The following is an 18,920-nucleotide window of genomic DNA, read 5'->3' on the forward strand; positions in this document are numbered from 1 at the left end:
TTTACTTTTGCAGTTATCAGATTACATGCAGAACTCAGTTGAAACACTCCTAAAGGATTTACACTCTCCAGATTGACACAATAAACAAGCCACATAGCAACTTTTTTATTTATTAGCTCAAATACATATAACAGCGTGAAGGCCAAGGTCCGGCATATTACAGCTTATTAGACAAGCATCAAACCTCAGGATAAACAACACAGGATTATTGGCACAATATATGATTATAATCCGCTGAGTAGCAGTTTATTTAGTCTCTGACCTATTATTCCATAATAGGCTTATTTCGTGTTTATCTCGATTCTCAAAGTGCTTCTTGGCCTTTCTTGTAGACATTGGGATATTTAAACTGGTAGGTCCGTGTTCTTGTCAAAGGGGAACGGCTCCAATTTTGGCTGTGCTACTTCTAGCATATCTTCTATTGGTATCTCTGGCTTTGATCTTTGCAAAGGTGCAACTGGATCAACATTTGAGTTATAATCCTGAAATATTTTTATATATATTCTGTCAGTGAATAGCTGCAAAGATAAATGTGTCCAATTGTGGATGTCTTGGTTTTTTCAAGGGGTGGTACTCACCAGGTTAGCATGCATTCTCCTGACAAAAGTTTTGAAAGTGGCGTAGTTCTGTCCCTCCAGCAGCTCATCTGATACTCGGAGGTAGGTGAACCCATACAGCTTGTGCTCAGGAGGGCCGTTCTTGTTAATCCCTTGCGGTCTTGCATTCCTGAGGATTGTGTCGTAACCTGTTGCATCATATCGACCGAGTGCATTTTCGCACGCTACATGTAGGCCCTCTCTCCACCCAGCACTCAGCACCTGCCAATTTTTATGGTTTGCACCAGAGTATTTTTTATGAGAATTGAGAAGTGCTTTTGTGTTCCCTAATAGGAGAAAAATCATCAAATTATAGACCAATGATTAATGACCTAATTACCTGTTGAACCAGTTCCTCAGGTGCGCTCTTTGCCTCTGGACTCTGCTCGCTGTCCCTCATCTCTGCACAAGTGAAGTTCATGCTAGCATGGTGTCTTGTGAGCATCCGCGCTATGGTTCTGTAGCCATCTCTGTCATCTAAGTTGTAGTATCCGGCAGTGAGCTCAGCTGCATGGTTTGGAACCCTATACCACCAGTGTATGCCAGAGATCTGCAAGCAAATATTGGAGCATGTCACATTTATGTTCCGGATTCACCTGTACATCAGTAGATTTCTCTTACTTCGTGTTCTAGCCTCTAGTGAACCTTATTCCTTTATTGTTGTTAAGCAAACACATCTTCTCATTTTAAATCAATGAAAAATTCTAAGCTGAGTTCTTCTACAATGTACTTACTTTGATTGCCAGCTGCACTCTGCATCCCAAAAAGACCTTGTTTGCTTCATCCAAGATCCTATCTCCATGTTTGATCAGTTTGTTGGAATACCATGTTAGGAAGAACTTCCCCTTCTCGGTCTGGTATGTTCCGTTGTCTGCGAAGAACTTGGTCTTCTCAGGAGTGTCATTGTACTCCCCAGCGTCATCAGGCAATTCCCACTGAGGATGCCCAGCCTCTGCTGCTGCTGATTTGAAGTCTGCTTCCAGGTACTTATCGTAGCACTGCAGATTATCTTTTTTTCTTAGTAATAGATACAGCTGTTAAAGTGCAGCCCTCTGGTCTGCGGGTGATGATATATTGACATTATTTGATATTTGTTTTATTTCTTTCTTTGTCAGTTTAGCAAGCATTTGATTTCTTCTGGTTTTGTCTTACATTTGTCTTGGGTTTGCTTTTGACATAAAAGAACAGTTTGGTTTTCAAGGCAGTTCTGGGTCGATCGGTTGAAGTTCCTACTTTATCAAAGCGTCTGTTTTGATTGTAATCACTTCAACATTTGTTTTCTCATTGCGACCGTTTCCAGCGGAAATCAACACTTGGACCAAGATTAAACTGCCTGTGCTCATCACATGGAGAAGTATCTTTTTTTTGTTAAAAGAAAAAGCGGAAGAATATTTATTTTTGGAAAGAACACTCACTATGAATTCTCCAATGCCTGGGAACACCCATCCCTGACTCTGGGGATACGAGGGGTACCTCATCTCTCCAGCAGGTCCAAGTCCCACCTCAATGTCCACAATGACACCAGCATCCAAGAACTCTGCCATGTTCTCCCTGAAGCTCTTCATGTAGTCAGCATACATCTGTCACCGACAGAGAAGAACCAAGATCTCACATCAAGATCACAAGTATGCTTGATTTTTCCCAGGATCATCTTTCTGCCGCATGTGCTATACTGAGGTTTTAAGTTGGCTGACCTGAATGGCAGTCCTTCCCTGGAAGAGAGGCTGGTCGTCCACTCCCAGGGTGAGGTACTCGATGTTCCTCATCCCTCTCCTGTTGGTGTAGAAGATGTCGGGGTTGGCCTCGCCGACGTCCCGGACCCACTGTGGGATCGGGATGTTCACGACATCGCCGATGTTACCGCCGCACTGGTGGCACGACATGATGGCCTGCAGCTTCAGCCCGGCCTCCTGCACCAGCTTGAACACCTGCTTGTAGGCAGTCCAGTCGTAGTCCATGGGGCCCTTCCCCTCCACCAACCCCCACCAGACATCGATCATGACGCCGTCGACTCCGGCCTCCGTCAGCTTCTTCAACTGTGCCCTCGTCTCATCGGCCCTCTCGAACGTGTTGTCGACGGTGATGACATCCAGCTATCCAGCAACGAAGAGCGGAAGAAAGGTTAGTGCAGATATCATATTTTTTTAGCTTCATATTTCCTTTTTGGGAATGGCAGAACTCAATTAGCTCTCCCCGTTTGTTTGCTACTGGAATTAGTATGTTGTTGATAACGCTGCAGTGAATGATGCTTAAGCTTACCGGGAGCATGACGTAGACTTGGACATAGTTGGCTAGCATGTTCCCCGCCATTGTGGCTGGGTATGCTCTCAGCAGATGAGCAGAACACTGATTTGTTTTCTGCTTGCTCACTAAGCTTGGCTTGATGAATGTTGCAGGAAGCTGAGGGGCCTATTTATAGCGGGGAGAAGGAGGGAAGCTCCTCTCCAGCGGCGCGAACCTATCCTTTATTCCTTTTCTTTTCAGCTGGTACCTACTTTCGGCCACGAAGTGTGCAGGTGCATTGCTTGCGAGTTGATTTTGGTTACCACCCCAAGCTTGCATGCTCTCAGTATTGGTAACACATCTGCTCCTGTTTGTGTTACGTCACGCGTGAACAATAACCGCGGCACAGTGGTTAGAGATAAGATTAGTTAGGTTAATGATCATATTAGGTTAGTTAGAGATAAGATCTATTAGTTAATTTTAAAGATAAGATTTGTTAGTTTAAATTATTAGAACCAATTTGTGTATAAAGGAGAGTATAACATCTATTGTAATCGAGTAATAGAAGAATTAATATAGTTCTCGGTCACCTTCTCTAAGTCTTATCTCTCTAATAGTTTAATTCCTCTTCTAGTTACCGACGCCGCACGACTATCTTCTCGGCTGTGTTTATTCTAACAATTGGTAATTGAAGCCTTCAATCCGTGGGGTTTTTGGCACTGAGATGACCATGGAGAAGATTTGGAGCAGCGTGTCTGATCAGCTGATGGTTCAGTGCAAGGAAGGTGATTCAAGGGGTGGTGCCCTCAACTTGTTCGATGGAATGATAGAATATGGAATTCAGCTTGAGATTACTGAGAATCGTACTCTCAAGGTCACGATTTATCAGGTTTGATATCCTATGTCCGAGGTAGTGTTTCATCAAATGTTTGATCCTTATGGTGTTGTGGAGGATATGGAAATATTAGAGAAGGGAGCCGAAGTTAGGGTCTTTGTGTAATATGGTTCATCGTTGGATGCTGCGAGAGCTTTGAAGACTTTACAGGGCCGGTATATATCTATGACGGTTGTTGTAAGCTTTATATCAAGTATTCATTCGCAAAGAGTTCAGACGTGGGTGTCATTCGTCACCTGTTTGACGAAATGCTAGGCTAGCAAGAGGCGTTCTTAGAAGGTGTAGGAGGCGTTCCTAGAAGGTGTTCTTCTGATCATTGTGAGCTATGTACTTTATCCAGTGATAAAAGATGTGCTCCACAAGATCCGGAGTGCTTATGACATGGAAAGGATGTTCATGTTCCAAAGAAGCACCTATGCAAAGGACTTTGTGAAGTTCTCGTTAAAGCAAGAGGCACAACGAGCACGACATGCCTCCAATGACTGGTGCATTTACTACTACTGTTGTTGGCTGGACATTCGAAGTGTGGAGCCTTGTCTTTCATGCTTGACGCCAGGATCAAGCTACCAGAGAGATACGCCAGTGGCTATTGCTGCTTCCGGCTTCACTCAAGGTCTCAACCACTTTGGCGGCCATGACCACTCCTTCCCTTGTCACAGAAGCTCGGGGAGCCCCGTATGATCAGCTCAAGGAAGTCCACGTCAGAGGAGCTGCAGGAGACGGTACATGACCTATGCGCCAAAATATTTGCTACACTCAGGTTAGGGCTTCGTTTGATAGGTCTAAGATTTTTTTGAAGCGGGTCAAATTTAACTCTAAGAAATTTTAAATCTGAAGATGGTGATGAATTAAGATATTTAGTAGGGCCATCTGATTTTTATTTTAGATTAAAATTAAAATTAAAAATAAAAATTATTTTATTTTATTGTGTAAACTTTAGATCTAACATGATCTCAAAGCTAAAGCTTTGTCAAACATGTCCTAGATTAATTAGAGATATTAGTTAGTCATAGAGATAAGATTTATTAGCTTAAATGATTAGAGTTGACTCATATATAAAGAGGACACAATATTCATTATAATTAAATAATAAAAAAAATTAATCTAGTTTTCAATTCCCTTCTTTTTAATCTTATATCTATAATAATCTAATTCCTCTCTTAATAACCGAGGTTGTCCGACTATCCTGCCGGCAGTGTTTATACTACAAGTCTGCGGGTCTGGTTCGGCCGCCATTGTGATTCAGCTGGACTGCAGTTCAAATTGGCCGCAAGAGAGCTTTGGTATAGTCGGCGTACGCCAATGATTGTACTGAATGCAGGTGAGAAATTTATGTAGGTGAGAAATTTATTACCGATAAGGCTGAGCGTCTCCTGTTCTCCTCTCCTCGTGTGTCACGTGTGGATGCTGTCAGATGTAACAGAAGAGGTTGCATGCCCCACATCTGTTTGCACGGTAAAATTGTGTCTTCCGTAGAATAAAGACGGTGATTAAGCCGGTTGTGTATGTATCGCGTAGTGTACATGGCTGGGATTTTTTAATAATATTATTTTATTAGAAAATTATAAAAAATAGTCAAAATCACTAAATTGTAAGAATAGGCATGTACACTAGGAAAAGCTAACAAATAATATTATTTTATTAGAAAATTATAAAAATTGAAAGTGCTTAGAAGGGGTGAATAGGTTTTTCTGAAATTAAAACTAAACAGCGAATTAAAAGATACCGGATACTCCAGTGAAGGTTGGATACTCCGGTCTGTCCGGAATATCCGGTCTAGTCCGGAGTCTCCGGTCTATACAGGATTTCGAGAATAACTAAGAATTAACGCGAACAGCTAGAATTTAAAGGTGATACTAAGTTTACTAGATATCACAAAGCTTAAACAACAATAAATACTAGCAAGATGATCACTAGGACTAATTATATAGAAAATTCTCAAAGCTACACAATTAAGTAAATTGCACAAATGAGAACACAAGGGATTATCCCGGAGTTCGGCCACCTCACAAAGAAGTGCCTACGTCTCCGTTGAGGAGCTCACAAAGAGCCGGGTCTTTTCCAACCCTATCCTCTTTTAGCGACCACAAAGATCAAGCTAGAATTTCCTTACTCAATTTGAAGTCGATTACAAACTTCCCGTGGCACTCCACAAAGATTGGGTGCTCTACGGGCGATGCCTTACCGTCTAGAAGCACAAGGCTCCAAGAGAAATAATCACAACGAATGCTTGATGAAGAACTCAATGCTCAAGTGCCTTAATCTCACTCCAAACCCAAACTCACTAAATTTTCGCAAAACTAAGCACTAGAGATGGTTGGAGGGACTTTGAATGCTCTTGGAATGCTCTAGGAGTGTAGAGTTCAGCAGCAACAGCAAGCATTTAAATCTATGGGGTGTGGAAGTATATATAGCCCTCTCTCAAAAACTAGCTGTTACTGTTCTGACACACCTAATCCAGAGTATTCGGTGAACACCGGAGTATTCGGTCTCAATTCCAAAACGGCGTCAGAACGGTCACAGGACTGTGTCAGAACTAGCCGTTACGGTTCTGTTATGTTGCCGGAGTCTCCGGTGAACACCGGAGTCTCTGGTCCTGACAGGGCTACCACTCAGGCAAAGTCCGGAGACTTACCGGACCCTCCGGCTTCTCCAGGTACCGGAGTATCCAGTGAACACCGGAGACTCCGGTCCTTTTTAACAAAAGAATAAATATTAGCCGAGCCACCCTTGCCAGAGTCTCCCTCAGAGACTGCGGTGAAAAAATTTTCTCCTACCGGAGTATTCGATGAACACCAAAGACTCCGGTCTTTTCAACAAAAATAAATGCCTAACCGAGCGACCTCTGGCGGACTCTCCCTCGGAGACTCCGGACTGAAAACTCACCAATCACCGGAGTATCCGGTGGACATCGGAGACTCTGGGCAAAAAGAAATTCGGATCCGAGCACCTTCTGCCGAAGTCTGTCTCGGAGACTCCGGCCTAAATACTGAGTACCGGAGTATCCGGTGAACACCGGAGACTTCGGACTCAGTGAACTTCTGTCTAACATCCCGGTGTCCGTGGGTGAGTGTGTCTCTCAACTTATTAGTTCTAAAGGATATCTTGAGCATTGAGACACTAAATAAGCAATCAAATGCAACCCTCTTAATAGAGCGGCTATTCTAGATTCAATTTCAAAAATAGAAAAATTTAAATCTTATTGAGTACTCCTCATTGCTTCTCTTTTCTTTTCGAAGGGCGTCAATCGTCATAAGAATTCTCAATTTACACTAAGACCTGGTCATGACTTAGATAAACATATTAGATCCTTAATCGTTTTGTCATCAATAAGCCAAAACCCACTTAGGTGGCCTAGATGTACTTTCAATCTCCCCCTTTTTGGTGATTGATGACAACACAATTAAAGCTTACAAAAGTTATTTGAAACAGGATTTTGAATTCTAGAAGATATGGTGAGCTCCCCCTAAATGTGTGCATTGATTTAGGATTGAGTTACACTCAGATGCATATATTCAAGAGAAAAAATTGCAAGAGCTCCCCCTATATCCTAGGATCCGTGGGATGCAATATCAAGTATTCAAGATGCATATGACAAGATATGAATCACACTTAATTTAAGAAATATGACAAGCACCACACTAACATGAAGAGTCTTACAAATTTAAATAGAGAACATAGTTCATTCCACACACAAGATAGTCCCAATGTCCAACAGCTAGGGATGGAAACGGATCGAATACGCATGGAATCGAATTCGGATAGTACGATTTACCATATTTTAATATGAATGTGAATACGGATCCGGATATCCTCGAATACGAATACGAATCGGATAGTTCGAATACGAATCTGCATTCAGATATCTACTCGATCTTCGAAATTCAGGTCGGAAATTCAAATTTTTGAAAAAAATTGACCGAAATTTGATAAAATTCAACTGAAATTTGTTCTAATTTGATTGGGCCAGAATTTTAGAAATTTTGTTCAAAATTCATGTTGGAAATTTAAATTTTTGATCAAATTTAACTGAAATTTGATGAAATTTGACTGAAATTTGTTCTAATTTGATTGGGTTGGAATTTCGTTCATATCTGAAATTTCTAAAACTTTAGCAAAATTTGGTTCCCTGGTTGGCGGATACGGATACGAATCGGATATATCTCGAATTCGGATATCCACATTTGAATCCGAATCTCGAAAACGAATTCGGATATATCCATTTTAGTATCCATTTCAGAAACGAATACGTTTACGGATATCCATATTCGTATTTTAACGGATACAGAATCGAATAATTCGGATTTCCTGCCATCCATTTCCACCCCTACAAACAACGATGAAATAAAGAGAGTCCAAAGCTAGAAAAGAAAGAAACTAGGGAAACTAAGAATCTAATCTCTCTCTCCCCCTTTGGCATCAAGCACCAAAAAGAGAGAGAAACTATTCGCTGCTATCTTCATCATCGTCGTCATCATCATCATCATCCTCACTTCCATCATTGTTGCCAAGCCTATGGATTTTCAAATTCAATGGGTGCACTTTCTGCTTCATCCGAATCGATAGGTGAGCAAGGTGGCTGAAGGTTCATGGAGGCATACATTGCCTTCTGACGTTTCTCTATTTTCTTCAGACGAACACTCTGCTCCTTGATCTGTGTCGTATTATGAGTGCACACATTAAACATAGCTTTGAGAGCGCTCTTTATAAAAGATGACCCTTGAGGAGGAGCACGTCTCGAGGCAATCTTCCTTGAGCTCGGGGGAACATGAGGAGGAGATGGCGAGGGAGATTGAGCTCGGATGTTTAGAGGCCTCATCCGATAAGGTTCATGTTTTATCTTCTTCACAAAAGTCTTCTTGGATACACGCTCGATGATAGACATGATATATGGAGCGTATCCACAACTCTTGATGGGCGATTTTGATGTGAACACTATTTCTTCCCAAAGAAAATAAGCCACACTGAAAGGAGCATGATCGTTGGTGCCAATGTGAGTCGAAATAAAGAATTCAAGCATCTGTAGAATGGCCTCATTCCGGTGAGTTTTCCAAATTCGACTCTTCCGTGATTAAGATATATGAACCCGAGCTCTTCCAAGGTGAGTTGATGCTCGTTGTGAATTTGATCCTTATGTGTATCACGAGTATCAAAACAGAAATGATGAGCAAAGCCTCTAAAGCTCACCTTGTACTGTACTCCCTCGGTCATCCAATGCATGAAGGGATTCTCCGATCCATCGAACCAAACTGTGGCATAGAATTGTGCGATGACTTCTTCGCACCAATCATATTTGAATTCCATTATATTCTTTACCTTCTTGCTCTCATATGCAGCTATGACTTCATTAAACACAGGGTCATTTTTCTGTGCCATGTAGTTCCAATCTATCCACTGCATGTGGGTGACCGGCTTCTTCTTTGATAGGATCACCGTCTCATAGAAGTCTGCTTAGAAATCATTCCAGAAGCAGTAATCCGTGACATTCTTTTCATAGTCAAAATTGTTGTTCATTCTCTCAGTGATCACCCTGGACACGTGCTTCATGTAATTCGCTGTCTGCTTCGGAGTATCAAAGATTGAAGCTGTCCTTAGGGGTCTGTGAAGTTTCAGAGGTCCAATCACATCATCTGCCTCTTGTTCTTCCTCATCCTCTTTTTCAGCTGCATCGGACTCATAACTATTTTCCATAGCGATACCTTTGCCTCTCTCTTCCTGAGAAGGCATGCTACTTCTTCCCCTTCCTGCTGTTACTGGAGCTAAACCCTTTCCACGGCCACTCTCGCGGCCTCTCATAGCTTGACTCTTGGTCCTACAAAGAGTAACATCGGCTCTTTGTGATTCTCCAGCAGAGGTCACTTCTTCGATGTGAATGCCCCTCCCGGTGGCCACTTTGCGAACTCTTTCACCGCTCGCATGACCGCTCCCGCTATCCTCTGAATGAGTCGGTGCTCTAGGCTCTTGAGCACGAGGATCGCTTTTCTGTTTCTTCTTCCGCTCGAAAGTGTGACCTTCACAAAACGATTTCTGGCCATGACGAACTACTTGAGAAAGAAGGAAGAAATTAGGAGGATGCGAACATATTTTGACGAAAAGGCTGCTGTTGGAAATCTGGCAGATACCGGAGTATCCGGTGAATACCGAATACTCCGGTCAGCCCAAGAAATTCCCAAAAACCTAGGGTTTTGGGAGATTTGGCCAACAAGAGTTGAATCTAGTAGAAGAACAAGTTCTAAGAAGTATATGTATGGAGCTATTCTACCAAGGGAAATCGATCCTAGAGGTGGACATTGAGAGATCGGGAGATTTTGGGAAAAAGTACATTTTGGAGCAAAAATCACTCCGGAGATTTGATGAATAGAGATGTCCGGAGTTTCCGGCCTTGAATCCGAGTGAGAAACGATGAGAAACTTGAAACTCCTTGATTGTTCTTCAAAAATCACCGGAGAGACTAAGTTGGGGAGAGAGGAGTTGAGAATAGATGGGTTTGAGAAACTGTTCGGGTAGAGGGGTATATAAAAATCTGGAGACCCCGGAGACTCCGGTGAAGACCGGAGACTCCGGTCCTGATACTTTACCGGAGACTCCGGTGAAGACTGGACTTTTTGGTAATTGGAACCTGGACATGGATCAGCTGAAAAATGAACAGTATCAAGTCCGGATACTCCGGTGAACACCAGACATTCCGGCACCTGGAACTGTTACAGAATAGAGTGAAAGCTGAAATTTGAGGAGGAATTTTTCGGGAGAAGGCCGTTGGACATAAAAGACGAATTTACTAATTGTGATCAGCCAACAAGCATCATTACATAACTATGATCACAAGTTACAAACTATGATCAAAGGATCAAAGAACCAAATAATTTTGAAAAAGCACTCAAAAATGCAGTTTTTGCAAACTCCTAGCTAAGAAAGCTACAACTCTACAACAAACAAATGTATGCAACAGTTCAAGCCACGTTTCGAGAATTTAGGATATTTGATTCACTTCTCAACTCACAAAACATTTGCTCGTCTAGTGGCTTAGTGAGGATATCGGCTAGTTGTCTTTCAGTTCTCACATGGTGAATATCGATATCCCCTTTTGCATGGTCTCTCAAGAAGTGATGTTTAATGTCTATATGCTTGGTTCTTGAGTGTTGTACGGGATTGTTGGCTATTTTGATGGCACTCATTATCACACAAAAGTGGAATTTTGGATGTGTTGTGGCCATAATCTCTTAGCGTTTGCCTCATCCATAGGAGTTGAGCGCAACAAGCTCCCGCAGCAACATACTCGGCTTCGGCGGTGGATAGGGCTACAGAGTTTTGTTTCTTGGACGACCAAGACACTAAGGACCTACCCAAGAATTGGCAAGTCCCCGAAGTGCTCTCTCTATCTACTTTACAACCGGCATAGTCAGAATCCGAATAGCCGATGAGGTCGAAGGATGACCCTTTAGGATACCATAAGCCAAGGTAAGGTGTATGAACTAAATATCGAAGAATCCTTTTAACGGCCATTAAATGGCACTCTTTTGGAGCGGCTTGAAACCTTGCACACATGCACACACTAAGCATGATATCGGGTCTAGATGTACAAAGATAAAGTAAAGAACCTATCATGGAGCGATATACCTTTTGATCCACGCTTTTTCCTTCTCCATTAAGATCAAGATGACCATTGGTTTGCATGGGTGTCTTAATAGGTTTGGCATTCTCCATATCAAACTTCTTGAGCATATCTTTGATATACTTTGTTTGGCAAATAAAGGTTCTTTCCTTGAGTTGTTTGATTTAAAATTCGAGAAAGAATTTTAATTCCCCCATCATTGACATCTCAAATCTTCTTGTCATGATCCTACTAAAATCTTCACAAAATTATTGATTAGTAGAACCAAATATAATGTCATCGACATATATTTGCAAACAAATAAATCATTATCAACATTCTTAGTAAAGAGAGTAGAATAGGCAAACAAAATTGTTGATTAGTAGAACTAAATATAATGTCATCGACATATATTTGGCAAATAAATAAATCATTATTAACATTCTTAGTAAAGAGAGTAGAGTCGGCTTTGCCTATTTCAAAGCTCTTTTTGACAAGAAAGTTCCTAAGGCATTCATACCATGCTCTTGGGGCTTGCTTTAGCCCATAGAGCGTCTTATGGAGTTTGTAAATATGTGAGGGGTGCTTGGGATCTTCAAAGCCGGGCAATTGCTCCACATACACTAATTCGCAGATTGGTCTATTGAGTAATGCACTCTTCACATCCATTTGATATAGCTTGAAATTATGGTGAGTAGCATAGGCTAATAATATGCGAATTGACTCAAGCCTAGCTACGAGAGCATAAGTCTCACCAAAATCCAAACATTCAATTTGAGTGAACTCTTGAGCAACCAATCGTGCCTTGTTCCTTGTTACTATCCCATTTTTATCTTGTTTGTTGTGAAAGACCCATTTTATGCCAATCATATTTTGTTTTGGCCTTTCCACCAAGGAACAAACTTTATTCCTTTTGAAATTGTTCAATTCTTCTTGCATGACCATCACCCAATCCGGATCATCAAGAGTTTCTTCTACCTTCAAAGGCTCCAAAAAGGAAACAAATGAGTAAAATTCACAAAAATTTGCAATTCTTGAACGAGTAGTTACCCCCTTTTGTATATCACCAAGTATGTTGTCCATGGGGTGATCTCTTTGGATGCTTTAATGAATACGTGGGTGTGGTACTTGAGATTGAAGTTGAATATCTCCCACTTCATCATCCAAAAAGTTATTTGGGTGTTCATAGACTTGATTTTGGTCTTGTGGTTGTTTATCGTCTTGATCTTAAGTTGATGTTGATGGTTCCACTTGCATTGATGAAGATGGTTGATCTTGATCATTTTGAGTCACTTGTAGCTTTTGTTGTTCTAAAGGCTTGATTTCACCTATTGCCATCTTCTTGATTGCTTCACTTGGTATTTCTTCATCACCTAGCACATTAGGATAAACTTGCTCTACTTGGGAGCTATTAGATTCATCAAATATCACGTCTCTCGCAATTTCAACGCAACCGGTGGTTTTGTTGAAAACACGGTAGGCATAGGCATTCGATCCATAATGAAGCATAAAACATTCATCTACTTTTGGAGCAAATTTAGAACTTCTTGCCTTCTTATTGAAAATAAAACATTTGCTACCAAAAGCTTTAAAGTGGGAAACATTTGGTTTGTTACCGGTTAGAAGCTCATATGCGGTCTTGTTCAATATCTTATGTAGATATAACCGGTTGATGGCATGGCATGCAGTGTTGATTGCTTCCGCCCAAAATTGATCCGATACCTTGTATTCATCAAGCATTGTTCTTGCGGACTCAATTAGAGTCCTATTTTTCCTCTCGACCACTCCATTTTGTTGAGGGGAGTAAGGAGCCGAGAATTCATGCTTGATTCCTTCTTCATCAAAAAACTCTTCAACTTGTATATTCTTGAACTCGCTTCCGTTGTCGCTTCTCACTCTTCTTATCTTCACTTCGAACTCATTTTTGCCTCTTTTTACAAACTTCTTGAAAATAGCTTGTGTTTCGCTTTTGTCATGCAAGAAGAATACCCAAGTGAAACGTGAAAAGTCATCAACAATAACTAAACCATATTTGTTACCTCCAATACTTATATAGACAATCGGCCCAAATAAATCCATGTGGAGGAGTTCCAATGGTCTTGTAGTTGTCATCACATTTTTGACGGGATGAGATGCTCTAACTTGTTTTCCCGCTTGACAAGCACTACAAATTCTATTTTTCTCAAAAGAAACATTTGTTAGTCCTAGGATGTGTTCGTCTTTTTGAAGTTTAGACAAATTCCTCATGCCAATATGAGCTAGTCGACGGTGCCAAAGCCAACCCATGCTAGACTTAGCCATCAAGCAAGTTTTAGGCTTCACTTCATCCATTGAAAAATTAACAAGATAAAGTTTACCCTTCAACTTACCGGTGAAAGCTATTGAGGCGTCTTCCCTTCTAGAGACAATCATACCCTCATTAGTAAAAAGACAATTATAACCTATCTCATATAATTGAGATACGGATAACAAATTCTAATTAAGAGATTTGACTAACAAGACATTTGAAATAGAATGATCATTGGAGATGACAATTTTACCTAGACCTATTACCTCTCCTTTTTCATTATCGTCAAAAATGATATTTTCATGAGGTCCTCCATTTTCTTCAAAAGAGGAAAACATACTCTTTTCTTCGGTCATGTGATTTGTACATCCACTATCAATGACCCAACTTGATCCTCCGGAGGAGTATGCCTAGAAAACAAAGTTATGCCTTTATTTTAGGTACTCAAATTTGTTTAGGTCCTTTAGCGTTAGTCACAAGCATCTTTGGTACCCACACATTCCTTTTAACAAGTCTATCTCTTGTGCGGGGACCAACATAGAGAGCAACCACTTTACCACGGTGGTCTCTCTTGAGCATATATGAGGCATAGAATGAACATTGAGGAGCATGAGCCTTTGGATGTTTTGCTTGAACCGTGTGATCAACTTTCTTGCCTCCTTTGACAAACTTGAGACATTCCACTCCATTCAATATCACACGACCATTTGGTTTACTCGTGTATTGGTCAAATCCAAGACCTCTCTTTAGCTTGTTATCCTTAGCTTGGATGGTCTTGTAAAGTGCATCTTTTGATTTATAAGTTTTGATACATCCATATTTGACCAAGGCATTTAGCCTCTCATTCTCCTTTTGTAACGCTTGCAAGGATTCAACATTAGTCGTACAAGCATTTATATCAAAATTGAAACAACGAGAGCATCCATTGCTAGTAGATGCACTAGATAGTAAGTTAGCTTTATTAGAGTTGGATGTTTTTTTCTTAAGGGTATCAATTTGCATTTCAAGAGTTCCATAATTTTTATCCAAGCAAGATAATTTCTCTTGAAGCAAGAAATTGTTACTCTTAAGATCGGCTATTGAGGAATTGGCCAAATCATAGTCATTTGACAATTTCTCAACTTTCTCCTTCTCTTTAGCAAAGAGCTCCTCGAGTTTAAGGTTTCTCTCCTTTTCAAGGATGAGCAAGTCCTATTGTCTCTCGAGGGTCTCCTCATGACTATCTATTGTATCCATTAGCTCCTTTATTTTACCCATAATATTTTTATTCAAACCTTTAAACAAGCTATCACAATCACTATCAATATTCACTATCGCTATCGAGGAGCTTGGATTGAGATTTTACCTTGCGGCTTTTAGCCATGAAGCATTTTTTGGGGAGTCGTCATCATCATCACTCATTAAGAGTGATTTTCTTGGTGTTGACTCAGGGATGGCAATGGTGGCGACTCCTTCATCATCGAAGTCAGAGTCAGAATTTGAATCCCACTTCTCCAATGTGTGCTTGACCCGAATACTTCTTCTTGTATATCTTGTTTTTGTCCTTCTTGTATGGCTTGATCTTATTGTCTTCCTTGTCCTTTCCTTTTTTCTTGTTCGGACAATCGGCTATGAAGTGACCAACTTCGCCACATTCATAGCATGCCTTTCTTGATGTTCTTTTCTTGGGCATGTCTCTCTTGTATTTGGAGTAGCCTCCCTTTCTCATGAACTTCTTGAATCTTTTTACAAAGAAAGCCATTTCTTCATCTTCGGAGCTTTCCTCTTCACTTGTACTTGATTCTTGAGTTTGCTTACTTTTGCTTGCCTTGAATGCAACCTTCTTGTTCTTGGAGGTTGAGCTTTGTTTAGCATGAATCTTCACTTTATTTGCTTCTTCTTCCATGAGCTCATGAGAAAGTATCCTTCCAAGCACATCGTTTGGTGTAAGCCTTTTTTAGTCTCTTCTCTCTCGGAGGAGTGTCACCAAACTGGGGTTTCTAGGAGGAAATGCTCTAAGCAATCTCTTCACCACTTTGTGATCATCAATGTCCTCACTCCCGAGTCCTCTTAACTTGTTCATAAGCACCATCATTCGATCATACATAGCTTGAGGAGTTTCATGATCTTCCATCACAAACCTTCCTAGCTTGCCCTCAAGTAGCTCTATCTTAGATTCTCTCACACTTGTTGTCCCTTCATGAGCAACTTGGAGAGTATCCCAAATTTGCTTGGCTTCTTCGAGTCCATCCACTTTATTGAATTCTTTCAGACTCAAGGCACTAAGAAATACACTTGTGGCTTTAGCATTGTGGTGCATATTTTGTTCTTCACTTGACGTGAGCTCTTGATCTTCATCCGGCAAGTCAAAGCCTATGCAAACAATCTTCCAAATACTTGGATGAAGAGAGATTAAATGCATTTTCATTTTGTGCCTCCAAGCAGCATAATGTGTACCATCGAAGAATAGTGCACGCCCGGAAGGCACGGAGATATACTTACTCGAAGAATTTAAGCGATCATAATTGAAAGGAACTTCACTTCCCTTTCCTTTACCATTACCATCATCATTCTTCAACGGATCATCTTTTAAACCCCTCGGGCTTCCGGATGTCGACATAATGATTTCCTCTAAGCGGTGAAGCCTTGTAGGAGGTTAGGCTCTTATACCAACTGAAAGTGCCTAGAGGGGGGGGGGGTGAATAGGCTTTTCTGAAAATTAAAACTAAACAGCGGATTAAAAGATGCCGGATACTCCGATGAAGGTTGGATACTCCGGTCTGTCCGGAGTATCCGATCTAGTCCGGAGTCTCCGGTCTATACATGATTTCGAGAATAACTAAGAATTAACGCGAACAGCTAGAATCGTTTTGTCATCAATAAGCTAAAACTCACTTAGAGGGCCTAGATGCACTTTCAAAAATAATAGTCAAATTTACTAAATTGCAAGAATAGGCATGTACACTACGAAGTACCGATAAGAGTTATGTCGATACTCCGCGTGCAAACTTCCCATGTGTCAGTGGGCTTGGGGCCTATAGGCACGCATGTAGTACCGACAAGACCTGTCGGCATCCTGTGTGCCGACAGGCTCCCGGTCAGACACTGATATGGTTGTCAGGATAGGTGATAGCCGACTGGCATGTTGGCATTCTACGTGATGATAGTCTTGTTGGTGAACGATGTGCCAACATGCTGTCTTTCTTTATTTTTTTAATATATACTTTTTAATTTGGGAAAGAATCATCCGCACAACATCCTGCAGAAGAATTTAAACTCTTACAAAAATGAACATCAACTACAGCTACAAGAAAGCTGAGGCAATAAGGCGCGCGGATGTTGAACATCGAAAATGTTTGGATAGTAGTCCAAATGACATCACAGAGTGGTTCATTTTTTTCCTTAATTTTGGTTCGACGTAATTTTGTCGATATTTCTTTGTTTAGTTGATGTAAAAGTATGTGAGTAATTTTTCTAGTGAAGTAACGTTAGGAGGATATAAAATATAAATTTTCGAACAATAGTAGCTATGAAGCACAATTATCATAGAACCCAACACTTACATACACTGATAAGCATTATATGGGATATGATGTTTTTCGTCGCTGCGCGAATGGATCTTAACAATAAAGAGATAACGACAACAAACATTGGTATATACGGCACATCTAAAAACTAACCTAATAGCATGCCATTGTTAAACCTAACATGCCTTAGAGAATAGATGCTCTACTGAGTGCATCTAGGATATTTGCCCTTCATGAGGGCATCGACGCCTGCCACCTTAGCATGACGGGCCCTCTCTCGCTTCATTTTCCTCTCTGCTTCGTGTGTTTTAGCCATAGCGTGCTCCTTTGCTGCCTTCCTAATGTACTCCTCCTCTTGACGCTTCAGCCATAGTTCCTCCTGTTGTTGCTCGTACTTCTGGCATTCGTAATCTTGCCTCCTCCACCGCATGCTCATGTTGACCCACCGCTTCTGGTCCTCAATTTGCTCCATATCCAACCATCCCATAAGTCATAGATAGGTGAAGGAGACTGGACAAATGAAATAAGAGGGAATATTAGTAAAACAGTGCATGAAATCGTATGAAAACTACCACATGAGTGATCTATGTTGCTATATTCAGTGAATAGTCATACGGTCCATGTCGATGTGGGTTGTACTAGTAGTTGGCACACATGAAGAAGCGTCTGTCATAAGTGTAGGAGATGTCCTAGGACTCACGAAGCATACAAAGGGTCATCATAGAAGCACATCGGTAGTTTGCCCCTCTAGGGGATGGAAATCATCCAATGTTTCTTGGGTGTGCTTGATGGAGTTGAGGAAGATATTGCATTTGAGAAAGTTGAGGAAGGAGTGGTGTACCCATGGTTTAGGCTGGAGTTATTATGGTGGCTAGGGCCCGGTGCATGGACTGAGTGCATTGGCATGACTTGGGGTTTGAGCATGGGAGTATTGTGCAGGAGGACATATGAATAGGGATTCCTTGTGAAAGCTAGAAAAGTTGTGCCATTGATGTTTGGCAAAGATTCCTTGTGAAAGTTGTTGCTTGGTTTGATCATCTCATTCTGCGACAATTCAGTGAAGAGTTATTGCTAACTCTGCATGAAAGGCAGGGAATCCTATGAAAACATTGGCCATAGATAAGACGTATTAGCGTAATGATAAATCCACCAAAGTAAAGTACATCACATTTAAGTCTCATCGTAAGCATTCGATGCATGTATGTCACTACAGTGCATAAGGTAATATGCACTGATTCCTACCCTATCCCTAGACAATCTACGACAAATTACAATAGCATATAGTACTCCATCGTTAATGAAGCATGCCTTATAGAAAGACATATTTTGGGTGCAAGAAAACTTCTACTGGAATGGTGGAAAAGATGAAGGCTTCTCATCCAGATATTCCCAGTGGATCTATTGAAAGTTGCATCCATGGGGGTAGGGTTTGTTGCACACGTACCCTTTTGTCAATCCATGTGCCACAGGCCTCGGCATAATCGGTAGGCCGCATACGCAATGTGGAGAATCCTGCATGTTACTGCATGTAGTGAGGTACTTATCCTATCACTCTTCATTGAGCTCTTGTAGTCTCGTCTTCGATCGTTCAACATCTGTGCACCTCATTGCCTCAACCTCCTTGTGGCCGCAGTTGATGTTCGCATACTCTTCTTTGTTCACGTACCATTCGTATTTGCACCTTAGCTTGTCATATTGTTGGGGAAAGTAGGTGAATTAGATGAATTTCGTAGCATGGTAGGATGTCATGTACACTTTCCTCACATCGATACCAACCAAGCAACCATGGCAAGCGGGAACATTTTATAGCGTTCTATTTTAT

At 41.1% G+C, this 18,920-nt stretch overlaps 1 protein-coding gene across 1 annotated transcript; it reads right to left on the minus strand.

The window, feature by feature from the left end:
- Positions 1-72: 72 nt before the first annotated feature.
- LOC133893119 (beta-amylase) lies at positions 73-3,017 on the minus strand. The gene is made up of 7 exons (XM_062334081.1): positions 2,856-3,017; positions 2,291-2,689; positions 2,012-2,176; positions 1,331-1,594; positions 937-1,146; positions 579-818; positions 73-482 (listed from the first exon to the last, which is right to left on the minus strand). Exons 1-7 carry the CDS (start codon positions 2,904-2,906, stop codon positions 345-347), a joined length of 1,467 nt encoding a protein of 488 aa, XP_062190065.1. The 5' UTR covers positions 2,907-3,017; the 3' UTR covers positions 73-344.
- Positions 3,018-18,920: the final 15,903 nt, after the last annotated feature.

Source organism: Phragmites australis, chromosome 15 (genome assembly GCF_958298935.1).
Source record: "Phragmites australis chromosome 15, lpPhrAust1.1, whole genome shotgun sequence".
In the NCBI taxonomy this organism is placed as follows: domain Eukaryota; kingdom Viridiplantae; phylum Streptophyta; class Magnoliopsida; order Poales; family Poaceae; genus Phragmites; species Phragmites australis.